General features: G+C 43.0%; 2 protein-coding genes across 2 annotated transcripts in view; one reads left to right on the top strand and one right to left on the bottom strand.

Moving 5' to 3' along the window:
• Positions 1–297: 297 nt before the first annotated feature.
• The window catches only part of capn5a (calpain 5a), a 32218-nt gene continuing 20286 nt past the window's right edge, over positions 298–12229 (bottom strand). Inside the window, exons 4-13 of the mRNA XM_040037493.1 lie at positions 5927–6135; positions 4717–4909; positions 4452–4645; positions 4280–4357; positions 3992–4187; positions 3786–3908; positions 3460–3656; positions 3012–3133; positions 2516–2652; positions 298–2443 (exon numbers count right to left, since the gene is read on the bottom strand). Coding sequence (XP_039893427.1) covers positions 2267–2443; positions 2516–2652; positions 3012–3133; positions 3460–3656; positions 3786–3908; positions 3992–4187; positions 4280–4357; positions 4452–4645; positions 4717–4909; positions 5927–6135 — 1626 coding nt within the window. The 3' untranslated portion in view covers positions 298–2266. The remainder of the gene's footprint in view (positions 2444–2515; positions 2653–3011; positions 3134–3459; positions 3657–3785; positions 3909–3991; positions 4188–4279; positions 4358–4451; positions 4646–4716; positions 4910–5926; positions 6136–12229) is intronic.
• On the top strand, positions 7681–9883 carry ompa (olfactory marker protein a). The gene is made up of 2 exons (XM_040037494.1): positions 7681–7823; positions 8712–9883. The coding sequence occupies exons 1-2, from the start codon at positions 7749–7751 to the stop codon at positions 9141–9143; spliced, it is 507 nt and encodes a 168-aa protein (XP_039893428.1). The 5' UTR covers positions 7681–7748; the 3' UTR covers positions 9144–9883.

Genomic DNA, 12229 nt, shown 5'->3' with positions numbered 1-12229 from the left:
TTTATTTCTAAACTTCATTTGGAGCTGCAGGTTTTGAACAGCTGAAACTGAAAACATCACGTGAAGATTTCACAGTAAATCCTACATAAACACTGCTGATCAGTTATTTTAAACTTCTTTTACACGATAATTTCTTTTTTTCGTAGAGATACATTTATAGAGTTTAAATGTAGTTTGAGGACACATGCAGTACTCCGCAAACTGGCTTTTGTGATGATCAGTGAGTTTGATGTGAGGCTGTGGGATTTTTATGAAGCACAACTTTAGTGCAGTGCCTCCATCAAACCACACAAAGGGAAAGTTTTTAAAAGTAAACTTTATTTAAACAACCATCAGACACTGCAAGAGTTGAACATAAGACAGAAACAAAGCTTCTTACAGGCCTGATTACATCAGACTGAACAGCACTGAAACAGATCGACTGTAATCAAAGATGGACAGAACCCCGTTTGTGGAGGTGAGAAACAGGATATCAGACATGCAACTGAATTTCATTGTCTTGAAACCAGAATAATCGAGCCGTTCATCTACTCAAAGCTATCCTTTTATCCTGTTATAAATTGAACACACCCCTTTCCTTTAAAGTGGTATGCTCCATAAAAGCTTACACTAACTTAAAAGCTCATTCCCTGCCAAATGACCCTGTGCCCCCTTCACCTCCTTTTCATTTCACTTGGGTTCATCTGGATTCGATTTAAAGTTGAAAGCAAAAAACTGTAAAAGTACACAAGACGATCTCGATCTGAAGAAGTGCGCGTTTGTTGATAACTAATCATCTTGTAGGACAATGTTGGTATCAGACACTACACGATGACTGTAGGCCAGAAGGAGTAATATGTAATTGGTGTAGAAAGACCAGGGTCAAAGTTTACCAAAGGAGCCCAGATCTTCAGTCATGTTCAAAAATTGAGATTAAAGGCTAAAATAATTGTGATTCTGACTTCTGCAGTAATCAGAAAACCTACTGCACACCTGAACACCGTGTTTATTCTGCTTTTTCCCCCTAATACTGGCCGTAAATCACAAAATAAACAAATAACTGGCACCGTGAACTCAAGCAGGGCTGCATTCTCACAGGAGAGTGGCTGCCCTCTGCTGGCCATTAGAAAGAATGCAGCTGCCCCCTCACTCAGTGGTCTCAGCGGGTTTGTGAGCACACAGCTCATCCACAGGTCTACACACATCAAGTCAAAGATGGACAAAGTGGTCATTTTAGTGTTACCGAGTGATCTACACTCACTGAGCACTTTAATAACAAACCCTAAAAATACTGAGCTGAGACCTTGCTCTCCAACTCAGGGTCGCGATAACTAGGGAGGCGTTATAATGAAGTGCGAAGCGAGCACTGAGATTAAATTGAATCTATAATGAAACATGACAAAAAAAAAATCATTATTATATTCAACTAAGATTAAAGTGACTCTGGGACAGTTTTACAAAGAGACGACAGCAGGCGGCACAAACCTGCTGCAGGTAGATAATCTCATGCACGTCTGAACATGTCTGCTGTCCGGATATTTTACAGACTGCTGGTACAAATAATGAAGTGGCAGATTTTAAAAATCTTTGGCATGTTTCTGCCATGAATAACAAACACAGAGTCCTGTGCGAGGCTGACATGTAAACAGTATTAGCTTCATAACGAGCGAGAGCACGCGACCAGAGTTCACCTCGGCCGTCAGGAATGAACGCGTGAAAATTAAAGATAAAACACATTAAACTGTCTAATAAAAACTGACATAGAGAAGCTGCTGACAGAAAGTTAAATCTGGGGAAAAAGAAAACCTGTGAAAGTGTAAACAAATTTTTACAATCAAACTGACGTTTTCAGGATATTCCATAGACTGTATAAGAAAGATGGCAGCAGCCACAGCCATGTTATCCATTGGTTTGCCGTGTCCGGTTTCTGAAGCCTCCAGTTGAAACTTTTTGAAGTGGGTATTTGGACTTTTTAAAAACACTTTTGGTCTCTGTTAGATTCCAAAAATTCCCTCCTGTGGTTTTTTTTCATGAAGGAGGCAAAAGGAGGAAAGATGTGGAGAATTCATGAGGATTCAAAGGAATTCGATTTTTCTCTGCTGCCTGTTTCAAGGACTACAACATCCTTAAAATGGACTACAAAAATTCAGGCTGTGTAGATGAGATCATGCTGCTGAGAAATATCATTTCGTTAGCTGCATCCATCTTTTACTTACAGTCTATGGATATGTCTGTGACACATTTCCGGGCGTTGTGGAACTTCAGAAATGTTTCCCGGCTCCAAATCTTAGATACCGGTGAGTATCGAGCTCGTCAATATCGCAACAGTGATGGTACCAGAGAGGTCGTTGTCACGGCGATCGCCCTTGTCCTTCAGGTGGAACGTTTTCTTTATTTCTCCCTGTTCGGCGGGCAGCGTCACCTGACCCAGGAAGGAGTCCTTCAACACGTTGTTGTTGTAGATCTGAGAGACACAGAGAGACAGAAGGTCAGCGCTTTAAATGTACACACACACACACTTCTGTGTGTCACAAACCTCGATGCCGATTGGCTGGTTGGCTTTCTTCCTGTAGAAGAGCCCCTTGGTGTCGAAGACGGGACTGCACGTGTTTTTATAGACCGGCGAGCAGACCTTCTGTCCTTCGCAGCGAATGATCACGTAAGGATCCGACGCTGGAGAGACACAGTTGAGTTATCAACACTTCAGTGGACATTTCATGATGTTTCTGAGCTACAATTTACAGATGTCCCCTAAACGCATCTCATGCAGGTCTCACCACACTTTAAACATTTATTTATAACAGGACTTTAAACCGCTTTATTCTGAGTTTTCCGGTTTTATGATCGGAAGCCACTGAATTCAAAAGCTGATTAATCATCAGGCCGTGATCTGGGGTAAAAGTCTAATGCCCCAAATCGTTCTCACAAAGCCAAACAAACATGCCTGAGTGGATCGCGGTGGTTACGTCCGTCTTTTATATACAGTCTTTGAGGTGTAAGGCAGGTTTCCTGTGAAGAACAGAAGCATTTACCTCCGTCTGAGTCCTGTGCAGCGAGTCCGTCGGCCTGCAGTATGTGGACCTGAGTGACCAGAGAGGGATAACCACACATCCCCGACCAGCAGGTCTTCTGGGGCTCGTCCAGGGTCAGCTCCCTGCGGGACAGACAGGAAGATCTGTTTCTGTGGTTCAGTGTTTAAATGTGCAACACTGAGTACACACAGAATGATAATTAATGCTTTCATGTGTTGTTGTTTCCATAAAGTCTTTATTGGCTGCATGTCTGAACTGAGAGGAAGCCCAAAGATCTCCCCTCACTCTCAGTTCCCAGCATTTCTGATGGATTTAATGGAAAACAAGAGTTTATTTTCCCCTGAAAGTGCAGCAGGGAGGCCGTCCGCCGTCTTTACTGTTCGCCTACATTAATAGAAACAGAAGAAAATTTCTAAAAATGGCGAGCTAAACCACGCGTGCCGCGTACTTGCAGTCTGAGGTGACATCGGTGAAGACGCGGAGCAGGAAGTCTCCCTCCAGGCCGGGGTCGAAGGTCGTGGGTATGATGACGTAGCGGCCCTCTTTGAGGTCGATGCGCAGGAAGACAGACCTCGAGTTGATGTAGATGCTGCCGCCAACCTTCTGCTGGGTCACGTGCATTCGGTACGTCCTGTTTAACTCCACCTGAACAGGAAGCAGCAGAAGTTTTCACTCCAGTTTGAGCTTTTCACTTTAAATTACTGAATCCAATACAGCCGTCCTTTAAATACAAACGACCTGGAGATTTTATAACAACGCCCGTGAATATCTGACCTTGTGTATGTCGAAGCCGATCGCCAGGTTTTCTCCTCGCCCCCCTCTCAGAGTGGCCCTGCGGTCCTTCTGCTGCAGACAGATCAGCACCTCATCCTCCGGCTTCTTCACGTCAAACACGTACTGCGACACACAGAAACGAACATGCACACCGTCATAAACGCACAGGATGAATTTTAACCTGAAACTCTGAACAAATGAGACACCTGCGGGTTCTGGAGAAAGGAGTGCTTGTTGTTGGTGCAGCCCCCAGCTCGGTTGAGCAGCGGGTCATCGTGGCGGTGCCAGGAGCCCCGCATCACCGCCTCCTCCCAGGTCTTGTGTAAACTCAGGTAGGATGTGTTGATGAGACGGCACAGGATGAGGTCGGTGAAGTTGGCGATGAAGTCATCAAATGTCATCCTGCAGGAGGAGGAGAGAAAGGACTCGCATGATTTACTGTGAGATAAAGTTGAAAAAGAGCCACCAGGTGGCAGCGCAGCACTAAAACTCACCAGAACTCTCCGTCGTCCTCCACAGTGACGCCCATCTTCTCCCGCTCACTCTTACTGACCTTCTGCCACTCTTCAGAGCTGCAAACAGGCACAAACGCTTCATCTGTATCATCTGTATCACACCACAGATCTCAACAAGAGAACCTGTTCAAAGGATTTCTCTCTTCCTCACCTGTCGCTCCACGGCCCGTTCCACTCTCTCTTCCCCCAGGGGTTCCTCATGCGGATCATGTTGAGTTTGTCTGACCTGAAGTAGGCCAGCAGGCCGTGGCCCAGCCTCACCTTGCGGACGTCCGTCACGGCGTAGGCGTGGCCCTTGACCAGGCCGCAGTCCAGCCTGGCCTCCATGTCCGCTTGAGTGGTCGCCTGGAACGACACGTCGAGAAGATGAATGAATTCGTTTGGCTGGCGTGGGTTTGCGTTTGACGTGTCCTTACCCGGATCGAGCAGCTGATGAGGCCTCCTCTGTTGTGAACCTTCAGGACTCTCTCGAACAGCTCGTGCTGCTTCTCTTCGTCTTGTTTGTACCCGTTCTCTATCAAATCCATCGGCTCGGACACGCCTCCCGTGAAATCCACGAGAGCATCGGCCGTGTTGCCCCCATCCAGAGCTTCGTAGCACCCGTACATCCTGGAAAACACACAAACATTTACATTTATTTTTACTATAAACAAACGTTTGAGTCTCATTCTGCTTTTCAAGTAACTGTCGAGATTTACAACACAGAGTCAGGGATTCATGCCATCATTTTTATTGCTAATTAAACATAATTACAGGGAGTAAAATTTATATTTAATCAATTTGACGTTAACATTGTGAAATGTTAAACTAGGATCACATCAGCACCTGTTTGAATTTCACTGTTGAAATGAGAAAATAGATCTGCTGTGGTGGTCCCTGAGTTTAAGGGAAAAATGTCAGAGTTAAAAATCGGACCCCTCAGATTTCATCTCTAAAAGCACAGAAGGAAACTTTATACTGGACTCATTCACGGACTCTGTTCACATTAATCCTCCTTTATCTTATGCTGCCTTTGTGAGGCTCCTCAGCCCATTTTCATCTGAAAAGGGCTGTTTTAGCTCCTCCCCCTTTAAACTAACCCTTTTCTGATTGGCTGCACCTTGTAATCAGAAGGTTTCAGCACTTGTAAGACATGGACGGAGCTTCCGAGTGGGAAAAATGAAGCCACTGTGGAGGTGGCTTAAACCTGCGTTCTATCTGAAGTCCACCAGATGGCGACAGCTGTGCAAAGAGACTTCCTGTCCTATGTTAGTTTGTGGGAACACTTTCCTTCAGAGTTTAATTTGTCAGTCCTTATTTTGGGACAAACTCACCCGTTTGTATGTTTCAGGGGAAAAAAAAAATCATCCAATCAGAGTTCTTAAAATTCCTCCATGTATCGCGTTATTGGTTCTGAGCTAAATTACTTTAATTTCAGTTCCTGTTTTTATGTCACTGAAGAGCCTTGGGTCAGTTTCTAATGCATTTGTGTATTCCTGAGTCATTTCTTCAACATGAGTTTCCTCGAGTGTTTCTTTTCTTTCCACAGCTGTAAAATATTTAAGTGATTTTATTTCATCCTGTCTCTTCATATCCTCTGTTTTTATTAGCTGCTGTTTTCAGTTACTGATCTGAGGAAGTGCTTACTTGGCGTAGGCCTTCTCCACCAGCGCGCTCCAAAACTCATTGCTGTCGTTGGAGTGGCAGTACACCAGCTGTCCATTCACCGTGGGGAGCCGGTCATCGATCACTACGTCCACCCACTCTCCAAACCGCCAGAAGCGGAAGTGGAAGATCCCGGCGTAGGAGTTCGGTTTGTCTTTGTCCCACTCCTGATCCTTCCAGTCAGGAATCACCTTTGGAAAAAAATCCAGAAAAAACATAAAAACCATGGTCATCACCCCACTCGAGCTCAGGCGTAACCGCGGTCTGCTCAGCTGTGTCATATATGGGGAGCAGCCTCCCGGGGATCTGCGCCCTGAATCCAACAGGAAGTCGCCCACAGATGCCGTTTTGGTCATTTTCAGGCCTTTTACACGCCTGGAAACATCTGCACGTCAACGTTAAATGAGGTTCAGCGCCACCTTGTGACATTGGGAGTTTGATAACTCATTTGTTCAACAGCCAATTAGAATCCAGGGCCAGACCTCAATCACACCCAAAGGAAACACCAGGACCGCAGCTCAAAGGTGCGACTGACCATCGCTGCTTACAGCGTCATTTATTTTACAGGTGATGTCCTTGAAGGCTGTTTTAAATGTAAGCCACATATTAAACAAACAGTATGTGGACATAACAGTGTTTAAAAACGTGTTCAGGTGCAGACAGGGAGCGATTGTGGGTTCTCTAATGGATTGGATTTATATAGCGCTTTTCAAGGCACCCAAAGCGCTTTACAATGCCACTATTCATTCACTCTCACATTCACACACTGGTGGAGGCAGCTACAGTTGTAGCCACAGCTGCCCTGGGGCAGACTGACAGAAGCGAGGCTGCCATAAACAATGTAGATAAACACAACAGCTCCACACTACAAACACGTACAGAAAAATAAAGATTGAAACGAGCGATTTTCACTCGTTTCCCATTAATGACATTCAGCGCCTCTGATTAACAGGAGCAACTCAGGATTAAAGTTTTTAACGAGCAAATGTCATCCATCCACATCCTGCGCTGAAACCCCAGCTGACAACACGTTGACATAATCCACACACACACACACACACTCCCCAGTGAAGTGAGTGATATAAATAAATAAGCGATCCATTGAGCTAAGACGAGCCGGGCTCCCAGAAGCCCTCAGGAAACTCCCACCGTTCCCTGTCATACGTCAGCAGCGTTTCCTGTTGCTTAGCACCTTCACACATCACCTGCCTGCTTAACACCTTAAAATAAATAAATAAATAAATAAATAAATAAAAGGACCTCAAAAAGTATTTTCAAACATTTTGTACAGTCTGTAGAGAAAAACGAATCTACAGAAAATGCTCTCAGCTGTTCTGTGTTAGCTTCAGCGTTCATGTCAAATATAAACTGCTTTACAAACAGCTGACCTGTGTGATTCTGCAGAAATGTTCAGTTTCTGCAGGAACGTCTGACTCAGGCTGGACCACTGAAATAACCCGAGCAGGGTTGGCTGCACAACCAGACGACTAACGAATGTGACCGTTACTGTCACAATAATCAGATGTTTGCATCGATCTCATCTCTCCTGCCCCCTCGTGCTAATCAATACGTCCCAACCAAACTACCCAGTGGGCTCCAGGGGGGAGATGGGACAAAATGAGAAAGTGGTACACTGTGATGGAAACTGTTGGGAAGGGAGGAGGGGGAGAGGAGCCTATGAGAATAGAGTGAGAGAAGAAAAGAGGCTGAGACTAGAAACTCCATCAGAGCTTCATCTCTCACAGCATCCATCCACACAGGCAGGCTCTTCCTTTCTGCTTATCCCAGGAATAAAACCTTAGAGATGGACGCTGATGAGGCCAAATCTCCCTCCAACACGATTGTGCTGGAGTTCAAAGAAGACACCGCGCTGACAGAGGTGAGGCTTTTACTTCTCAACTTCAGATGCAAAACAGAAAAGTCTGTTGGCACAATGTGTGGATGCAAATTTCAGAATAAAGTGCAGCTGGATCAGAGCACAGTTTTTAATGTTTATTTCATATAAAGTTTCATTTTCTGTGTAACTTTAGCTCTTTTTAATTATTATAATGTGGCGGGGCAAAATTTAAAAGGTCAAGTGTGTGATGGAAACAAAGATGCACAAAAGTCCCATCAGACTGACGTGTGATCACTCAGCTGTGTGGCTGTCACAGTGGAGGCGATCAGCTTTTATGACTGAGTTCAAATGTCAAACTCCTCAAACAGCACAACAGGACATATCTTTTGTTGGCTAATTCCATTAAATATGCTCCAAAAGGCACAGCTGAGAGGTCCAGTTCAGTGCGTGTGTTCATTAGCAGATGTGTAACAATCAGCTGTAACAGTCTGTGTCGGCAAGCCTGCCAATCAAAGCAGCCGCACTAACTTTACAGTCAACAAATAATTTTTTAAACATTTTTTTAAACCTTTTAAAAATAGAGCAGCAGTGCCTGTGACACTTCAACTATCATCTCCTCTGTGGAGTTGCACAAAATATTTTTAAAAAACTGATAATAGTTGATAAAAAACTGCAGACTCATAATTTTAATTTTATAGGTGTGAACGGCACTTTGTATAAAATAGCCCAGAGAGCACATCACCCGTTTGTGCCATTCATCTGCTTTTCTTTTAAAAACACTGCTTATTCTGACACAAATGCACAAACCTTTGAGCCCCATCACCTTCCCATCATTATGAGTCTTATCAGAGACTGATACCGGCACCCAGACTGAAAGTTTCCTCCAAATCAAACATGAACTGACTTCCTGTGTGCTTCTTTCCTGTGCAGATGATGCGCCTTCGCGTGTCCTCCCTGCAGCGGTCAGGGCAGAAGCGTCAGGACGGCGAGCGTCTGCTTCTGCCCTACGAGGCCGTGTATCGGCTGGACTTCGCCATCCAGGAGCTGAACTTCTCCCGCTGGTACTTCTCCCTCTCCGGCTACGGCCGCGTCACCATCACCGGTATCTGCCAGCACTGGACCCCCGACCTCACCAACCTGATGACCCGGCAGCTGCTGGAGCCCATTGGAACATTTTGGCGTAATGCCGGCGACCCCGAGGACTCGCAGCTCAAGTGCCTGGAGGCGGATATGCAGGAATTCGGCGAAAGGATTGCAGAGCTCGCCAAAGTCAGGAAGGTCATGTACTTCCTGCTTGCTTTCAAGGACGGGGCCGAGGCGGCGAATCTCAACTGCTCGATCGAGTTCACGACAGAGAAATGACTTTTATTTAGTGCCAGTAGAATCCTGATAGAGTCCAGAAGAAGCCTTTAAAAATTTCTATTCTATCAGCCATTGTTTTACTGTTGATTAGAAAAACCTGACAACTCTGTTTCAACCAATCAGAGATAGATGAGCTTAAATATTCTCCCTCGAACTAGTTAAACAGTAACTCTCTTTCTATCTTTGAGTGTAAGTAAGACGCCTGTTTGATTTTTTTTTTAAACAACAAAAGTAACATAAACACCAAAAACAGGCTTTAAAGCAAGTATTTCAACACAAAAGCAACATTTTTAGTGAAAATAAAACCTGAAACGAACACAATGACAAGAGAAAGAAAACAAATGCTCTGAATTAACACTTAATATGCTTTTATATATGTTGGTGCTAATTGAAGGGACAGTTCACCCCAATGGATGCAGTCCGGTTTCTCTATTTCACAGACATAAGATCCATTTGTCAGAGTGTAAAAAAACAACTACATTAGAAAATTATAGAAGATATCAAGCAAGATGAAGAGCCTGGTATCAAAGTATAGGTACAAAGAAAACTTTTCATATGTTTTAACTGGTTTGAAGCCCACGTGGTGATATGAGTCTCCAAACATTCTCCAGTAAACAATCAGAAACATTCAGTGTATCAATGCTGGTTTCTGTTACAATGTATCACATCTGAGAAGTTTCGCTATTGAAACTATGCTAAATACAATGTTACTGATGCTCGCAGGTCTATCTACTAGATTATTTAATTAGGTTTCATATAATAAATATTGACAGTTTTTTAGAACCTCTAAAGTTTTCTGAAATTATTTACCTTTGAATAAAAACACTAAAAAAACAAAACAAAAACAACAACTTATGATCAGCTGACTGTTTTAACAACATGTCGATTACTTTGTTTTGTGACTGTTGACTTGCTGCAGTTGTTGTTTCGTTGTTTCTTATTCCTTTCATTGTTTCTATAGATAACCAAATATTTCCACTGCATGCCTGCTGATAGAAACAGAGATCAATGGTGTGACGCCAATTAAATAACCACTGAAAGCCGTGTGTGTTCTCATTGGTGCTGGTTTTTATTGGTGTTACTGAGCAGGAAAGAGGAGGTAACGACGGGTGGGGACAGTCGTACACAGTGAGGATGTAAGGAGGCAACAGTGGAGGAACTTAAACGTAGTTACAGCACTTCAGAAAGACATCTACTGTAATGAAATTTATTCCCCACGCTTTGCAATTCATTTACAATAATGAATTGCAATGTTTTTAACAAATGATCAGACAAAGGAGGGGTTGTTGTTGTTTATAATTTAAACACTCTTTGGATCTTCAGATAAAGCTCCAGAGTGTGATCAAAGTGGTGGGTGGGCTCTTTAGTTTTTTAAAAGAAGCCAAATGAGTCTAATTATAGATTGAATGCCGTGTTGAGGCTGTCATTTTCAGCATCTATGTGTATGTTAAAATTAAATTGCTCACAATAATTATTTTAGCTGAGCACCAAATTAGATAAAAAGTCTGAGAAATCAGAAAGAAACTCAGAGTAAGTGTCAGGTAGATGAGAGAGAAAAATAAAACTGGTTTTTGAGTTTTCTAATTAGCATTGACATATCTACAAGTAAGGCTTTAGATGAGTAAAACTCCGCCCACGACTTTATCCAGCATCAGAAACCTAAACGAAACAGAGCTTTTAGATCAGTGTGGACTCAGGGATTGTGCACTGACCGCATTACTGGAAACTCAGGCCATGGTCAGCAGTGTTTTCCCTGCTCAAAATGGGCCCTTGAGGGAGTCTACTAACGTTAGCACAATGGGTCATAGTTAAGACACCCACTGTTTACATGTTGCACTCTACACCTGTTTAGCCGCTTGATAAACAAACTATTTTATTTTTAAATTTCTATCAGGTCATTTCCTGTTTTATTTTGTTATTGTGGGTACTTGTCTGTTCCTGTCAGCTCTACTTCCTCCCTGCGTTTAGCTTCTCTTTGCTCGCTGCCAGATTGAGCTGTGCTGCTTGTCAGGACTGGTCGAGCTTTCTAGGAACACAGGAATTTGTGTTCTTGCATTCGTTCGTCTGAACCTCATTTAGATTGTTTGTCACACCATCTTCTTCCCATGTGTGCCCACTACACATTTTTGGACTTTTAGACTGTCACCTTCTGCCACGTTTACTAAAAAAGTAAATTAAACCTACTTATAAATGATCAGAAATAATCTTTATTACAGTTCTGCTGATTTTCCTACAAGTTTTCCTACACCTGTGTGTCTATAAATCCCCCATTATAACAGCATATTTAATTGTTTGAAGAGGTTAGAGGTCTGTGTTGTAACTTGTGTGATCCTGCTTCCTCCTCTGTGTGTTTCTCTGTTGCGAATGAATGGAAACAGATTGGAAAAACTCCAGCGTGTCTTGGTTTGCGCTACAGTATCTGGTCTTGGCTTACAATAGTCCCCACTGTGGTTCCACTCAAACTTTCCACATTACTGAAACACGCTTAGCAATAAAATGATGGGGGCTTTCTCTCCAACAATTCCAACAACAAGAGCTGGGAGAAGCTTGCAAGTTGAGTCGAGCTGTTTTTCCTTTTGACAGTTCTGACATTTCCTTTTCATGCCTCCTAAACACTGTAATCTTTGCATCACAAGATAAAAAAAAAAAAAAAGCACCCTTTTAACTGGACATTGTAGCAGATAACTCGAACATTTTGCCCTCTGGATTCACTCATTTGAAAAATAACGGCAGCTACTTTTAAAAAATGGTCACAATCTTCCAGGATGAACATTTGCAGCTAAGAAAAATGACAGTTTTACCTCAAGATTTCAACCTCTGCATTTAGGTTCAAAATGTTTCGCTCTTACTTTCTGTTTATGATTAAAGAGAAATCAAGTTGAACAACTTTTAAGCAACTTTAGAGCTTCTTCCTCTTATTTTACTTTATAAAAAGTGCAATTTATAATCAAAACACAGGAAAATTGTACCACAGTAAATAGATTGAAGAAATTTCCTTTTTAAAAAACAGAAGCACAGCTGATAAATATGATGCTTTTTCTTTATGTACTATTTTGTGTAAATTCTATAGCAAGAGAACAGAGTTG

Source organism: Simochromis diagramma, unplaced genomic scaffold (genome assembly GCF_900408965.1).
Source record: "Simochromis diagramma unplaced genomic scaffold, fSimDia1.1 OVJJ01000463.1, whole genome shotgun sequence".
NCBI lineage: Eukaryota > Metazoa > Chordata > Actinopteri > Cichliformes > Cichlidae > Simochromis > Simochromis diagramma.
The sequence above is the reverse complement of the archived record's forward strand: the minus strand, read 5'-3'. Positions and strand labels throughout refer to the sequence as shown.

Excerpts from the sequence above, each read along its gene's own strand:
- ompa (XM_040037494.1), top strand. The coding sequence starts at position 7,749 with ATGGACGCTGATGAGGCCAAATCTCCCTCCAACACGATTGTGCTGGAG. Across the intron at positions 7,824-8,711 it reads AAGACACCGCGCTGACAGAG|ATGATGCGCCTTCGCGTGTC; the intron begins GTGAGGCTTTTA and ends TTTCCTGTGCAG.